At 40.6% G+C, this 5,584-nt stretch overlaps 1 protein-coding gene across 4 annotated transcripts in view; it reads right to left on the bottom strand.

The window, feature by feature from the left end:
- The window catches only part of LOC106514215 (uncharacterized), a 31,568-nt gene that overhangs the window by 21,152 nt on the left and 4,832 nt on the right, over window positions 1–5,584 (bottom strand). For all 4 annotated transcript variants that reach the window (XR_001309869.1, XM_014003368.1, XM_014003367.1 and 1 more), the window contains 7 exons: window positions 5,341–5,499; window positions 4,127–4,198; window positions 3,675–3,994; window positions 2,115–2,274; window positions 1,807–1,876; window positions 1,177–1,723; window positions 966–1,095 (listed from right to left, as the gene is read on the bottom strand). Coding sequence is in view for 3 of the 4 variants with exons in the window: in XM_014003368.1 (XP_013858822.1) it covers window positions 966–1,095; window positions 1,177–1,723; window positions 1,807–1,876; window positions 2,115–2,274; window positions 3,675–3,994; window positions 4,127–4,198; window positions 5,341–5,499 (1,458 nt within the window). In the remaining variant the exon portion in view is untranslated. The remainder of the gene's footprint in view (window positions 1–965; window positions 1,096–1,176; window positions 1,724–1,806; window positions 1,877–2,114; window positions 2,275–3,674; window positions 3,995–4,126; window positions 4,199–5,340; window positions 5,500–5,584) is intronic.

Genomic DNA, 5,584 nt, shown 5'->3' on the forward strand with positions numbered 1-5,584 from the left:
ATTTAGCCAGCTGTATTAAACACTGACTGAGAAAAAATGTGGATTTCTCATACATTAATAAACTTGGTTATAGCTATAAAACATAACAAAACAGAAATTTAATAGGTTGCTGAATGAGGAAAACACATTAAAAATAAAATGTGATTTTTAGATGTAAAACTATTATTAATTTTTTAGTGTAATTAGAATTTATTTGCATTTAGAATTGTCTATTTTTCTCTAATTCTTTACGTTTTGCTTCCTTCTTGTTGATTATGTCTGTGGCTAAAACGGTGTTCTATGACTCAGTAAGCGGTTCTGAAGCAACCCCCCCCACACACACACACACACACACTACTGAATCAGACCAGGAGTTCTGCTCGCGTCTTGTTTTTGTTGTTGTTGTTGTTGTTGTTTTTCCTTCGTCCTGAAGTTTTTGGCTGCTTAACAAATAACTTTGATCCTCGGTCAGAAAAAAAGACTGGAGGGTTTTATATTTCTGGCCCGAGGGAAGGAGTAAACAAATCATGGACTGAGTTTTATTAATTTATTTGTTCTTTGTTTTGTTTCCCCTACGGGACGTGCTTCCTCGTGGCTCGCATCAAATCAGACCGTCATTTAAAAAAATTAAATGTGTCATATACTTTTTATCATAACTTCAGATCTACTTGGCCTAACAACACAATTTAAAAACTGGTTTAAAGCTCGAAGTCTCTACTTTTCACTCGAGGGTCTCAGAGAGGGCGGGTCTTTACAGGTAGAGTTTTTTTCTTCCCAAACTTTATTTAGGTCAGCCAGCATTGACAGTGCTCTGCGGGTGACGTAAACGGCTCCTCGACATGACGAGGGACGCATAAATCGCGCGACACAACAAATCGATAATGAAATTTGTTGCCAATGCTTTTAATAATAGATTTTTATCGATTTTTATCGATGTTCTCGATTTGTTGTTGCAGCCCTAGTTATTCGTGCTTCTATTGGCTTACAGACAGTGGCTCCTCCGCCTGTTTATCGTCCTGCTTGGGGACGTCCAGTCGATCTATAAAACTCTGCAGCTCCTTCCTGAAGGCTTTCATCTGAGCGTTGATACGATACAGCAGCTCGTGCTCTCTGATCCTGAGGAGCAGACGTAGACTCGTGTAGATTGCTGTAAAAACAGTTCTTACACTGCTGTGATGATTTGTTGAACTTCAGTACCTGCCACCTTCTTCGTCCTCGTCCAGCCGAGCGAACAGCTCCCCGTTGGTGACGTAGACCCGAGCCTCTGCGATGATAGTGCTGGTGTCAGCGATGAGCCTGTCGATGGTCCGGCCCAGCCTCTCCGCCTCGATGCGGATGTCTATCATCTGCTGCCGGTCCCTCAGGCTCCGCGATAAAAAACGACTGTCGACGGGCGAGTAGAGGGAGCGGGTCGGGGTGAGGCAGCGGATGTTCCTCACCTCGTCCGAGTCGCTCTCGCCTCCGACGGGGCCCTCGCGCTTGCGGTGGGGCGGGAGGAGGCGCGGGGAGGCGGCCGAGGCCGAGGGCGTGTCGTCGTCCCGGCCTCCGTCGCTCTCGGCGTCGCTGTCCCGGGGGCTGCCGCGGATGCCCAGGTGGGAGGCCAGGTCGTAGCGCTGCATGTTGGAGAGCAGCACGCGGTTCTCGTACTGCAGCTGCATGACTTTGCCGCTCAGTTCGTTGATCTGCAGGCGAGCCGCCTTCAGCTCCTCCTGCAGGGCCTCCACCTTGGCGGGGTCGCTTCCTCCTGAGGGGGGGTAGGAACACATGGGTGGTTCTGTGGGATAAACTTATCCACCTGATGCACAGATGGTTGAAATAAAAACTAACCTCCTCCATGTCTTGATCCAGCTTCATGGGACCCAGCCTTGTACTTGAGTTTATTGAGCTCCGTTGTCACCTAAAGACAAAACAAAATAGTTGTATAAAACATTGTTGCCCAAACAGCAAAAGCTTTAAAAGTAGGCCTACGCATCAGTTTTCTGTTTTTGCATCTATACTGGCAGATGGTAAAGGTCAGACACCCGACATTGCTGAAATGAATCAGTGCAGAGTGGCAGAAGGACTCCCTATGTTTTCGGCTGAAAGGACGGTTCATTAGACCCTAAAGTAAAAGCAAGTGGAACTTCACAGTTTACCTTTTTGTTTTCTTCTTCTACGTCTGCTAAATTTCTGCGCAGCAGTTCGGCTTCGTCTTCCACCAGCTGAAGCTGCTGCCTGAGTTCAGACAGGGCCTCCCCCTGCTCCCTGCTCTGCTGACCCTCACTGCCGGAGCCATCCACTCCTGCTGCTGCCAGGCTGCAACAGAAACATGGTAAAAATAAGTATTTCATCTTCCAAATATTACACATCTTCCTAAATAAGAGTTATTGCTTCTGGTATTATCATTCACACAATTGTTGTTTTTTTAGTTTCTTTTTAATCAAATCTTCTAATTTAGTGTCTGCATACTTTGTGCTCTGTCATCATTCATAGATTAAACAGTTCAGTTTATTCAGGAGATGGTTGACTTTTGATTTTTGTAACTTTTACATTTTAACTTACTGCAAATATGTCCTGTACAGAAATACATAAGAATGCATTAGGGTGTCCTTCTTGGAAGTCATCTTCTTGTGTTTTCTTCTATTTTTAGTTAAATTTTAGCTAGTTGTTCTAACATTTAGCTACTTTAGTGTTGCTGCAGCCACTGATACTTTGATTTCTAGCTAGACTTATGATACTTTTAGCTAGTCTTTTCATTTTTAGCTTGCATTTTGCTTCTGTTAGCTTTTCTTTAGGTTTTTATTTGGAGTTGTAGCAGTTTGCTCCTTTCAGATTGTATCAAATATTTATTAGGATCTTAGCTTACCTTTTTTTCTACTTTTAGCTTTAGGCAAGTGTTCAGCTTCTTTTGGATTTATTCTTTTGCAATTTTTAGCCAAGTCACTGAAATATCATGCTGAATTTCTGAAATACATTAATATTTCTTCTCTGCTTTCAAAAATACTGTTCTCTTTGAAATTTCAGCATATTTGCTCCAAATTCTCTATTTAGACTTTTTTTAGTTATTGGATTTTAGCTAGATGTTTTATCTTTTAGCTGCTGTGGTTATGCAAGGTGGCCACAGAGACATTAGTTTTTAGCAAGCCTTATGATACGTTTAGCTAGCATTTTGCTTCTGTTAGCTTTTATTTTGCTTTGTTTTACTTGTAGTTTGTAGCTTTTCGCTCCTTATATTAAATCATGAACTGCTTTTAGCTAGCATTTAGCTCATTTTAGCTTTAATTTAACATTTTAGGCATTGCAGATTTTAGCAAGCATTTTGGTATATTTAGATTTTAGGTCATTTTTCCTACTTTTAGGTATTAGACTTTAAGTAATTTTACCTTTTAGCTACTTTTAGTGCTGATACTTTAGTTTGTGGCTAACGTTTTGATGCTTTTAGCGAGACTTTTGCAACTTTAAATTTTAGTATTTTTGCTTGTTTGTTTACCTTTTTTTACTTTTAGTTTGTAGATTGTTGGTACTTTTAAACAACCTTTAGCTGTTTTTAGCTTTAAGCTAACATTTATCTACTTTCAGATTTTAGCAAGATTTTTATATTTAAATTGTAGTTAACCATTTTCTACTTTTAGCTTTAAAAAGTCATTTACAAATTCTTCAGCACGTTTTATTAAAGTCACTGAGACTTCATGCTGAACAAGTGAAAATAAGCGTACCTGTCCTCCCTCATGTCATCCAGCTCAGCCTTCAAGCCTCTGTTCTCCACCTCCAGCTCCACAATCTTCCTCCCCAAGATGTTGGCCTCCTCCTCCACCAGACGCAAACGGAGCTTCAGCTCAGACTCACGGGTGGTGGGAGGCCCTCCAGCCTCACCTTTAGGCAGTGGACTGTCCACGTCCCCGTAGAAGGATCGGTACTTCTGCAGCTCCTGCTCCAGCCGGTCTTTGTCTTTGTCGATCTTTGCCATCTTCTTCCTCATTAGGACGGCTTCCTCCTTGATGAAGGCCAGCTGGCATTTCAGATCCTCGTTTTCTTCCTTTTAAGGAGTAAAGGTTAATATCCTTCTGATAATTTGGTCGTTGTGTATTTATTTTCATTTAAATAACATCTGAGTCCACGAAACACATAAATCATGGTTGATTCTTAAATATTTTAAACACTGACTCACCTCGACTGGGGTTTGTGGGATCTTTTTCTCTGTTTTCTGCCCGTCTTTATTGCCTTTTCTTTTCAGTGAGAGCTGCAAGAAAACATCAACGTCTTTATCTACTCGCTGTTTTATATGGAAGTGGTTAAACTACATTTATTTCGTAAAAATCCATCTTTATTTATGGCAAAACAGTAAATTATACTCAGAACAAAAATAAATTATGTTGCTCAACAAGCACAAAAAACATGTATTTTTGCATAGGCTTGAAAAACATCAAGGGCAGTTTTGTATAGGTTGTAAGAATTTCAGGCACACATACAGCATTTGTTGTGTGGTTGGAATTTCATTATTGACAGAAATTTATGTTAAAAGCTTCAGGTTTTTTTACTTATTAGTTTTTGTTGATAGTCGTATTTATTGTTTTTAAGAATTTTTCAAACTTGAATGACAAATATTTCAGAGTGGTCCTGTTGTATAGACAATATATGACAGGGCTATATAACTCAGTTTTCCTGCCAATGATTTCATTAAATATGAAACCAAATTTTAAACTATAAAATGTTTTAAGTAGACTATATTTATAGTATATGTCAGACTATATTTATGCTGGATGTCAGGCTCCTGAGCTGTTGGCTTTTAGTAACTGTGGCCCCCTGAGCAGTTTAGTTGAATACAGCGAAGCCCCGATCTTTGCAGAGGTTAGTGTAGGCTACTTGCAAATTGTGAAAAAACATGAATCCTGGATGTAGTCCAAAAAAAGGCCTACAGTGCATTTAGGTGGCATCGTAATGCAGTATAAAACAATCAAAAGAGAGAGAGGTTAAAACAGTTAGCAGATCCACACCACACTGTTCTATACTGTATCTTTTCTATGGAATTTATGTTGTTTATGTTACAAAATTAGTAAATTATATTGTTCTTAACTTGAAAATCACGAAAAAGCACGAGAAAAAAAGTTCTCTTTCTGTACTGTATTGTATTTTGACACAGTTTCCACAAAATGACTGGGATTACTGCAGATTACAAGTAAGGTTATATGAGAAAACCCTGCAAAAGACTGTGAAACATGACTTCGCAGAACTTTGCTGTAACTGTGTCCTCACATCTGAAGACTGACATGCTTTCTGCTCGCTCTGTGATGCTCCTTCATGTTCAAATGTCACCTGAGATTAATATATTAGTGCCAATAAAACTTACATTTGCATTGATAGAGAAGATGAAACGTCTCTCACCTCCTTTGCTCTGTCGAGTTCATTCTGCAGGGCCTGTTTGGTGACCTCCACCTCTATCAGCTGCTGCCTCAGCTTCTCATTCTCCTCCTCAGTCTTTGTCCTCTTCTCCTCCACACTCTCCAGCTCATGGTGCAAGCGCACCGACACGTCCTTGGCCACCTGACCGAGGCACCGAGGGAAAAAAACAGAGACAGACGTAAGGGAAAACGTCCAGGTTTTGGATCACTTATGTAGACCCCCGCCC

The sequence above is a fragment of the Austrofundulus limnaeus genome, unplaced genomic scaffold, assembly GCF_001266775.1.
Source record: "Austrofundulus limnaeus strain Quisiro unplaced genomic scaffold, Austrofundulus_limnaeus-1.0 Scaffold18, whole genome shotgun sequence".
In the NCBI taxonomy this organism is placed as follows: Eukaryota; Metazoa; Chordata; class Actinopteri; order Cyprinodontiformes; family Rivulidae; genus Austrofundulus; species Austrofundulus limnaeus.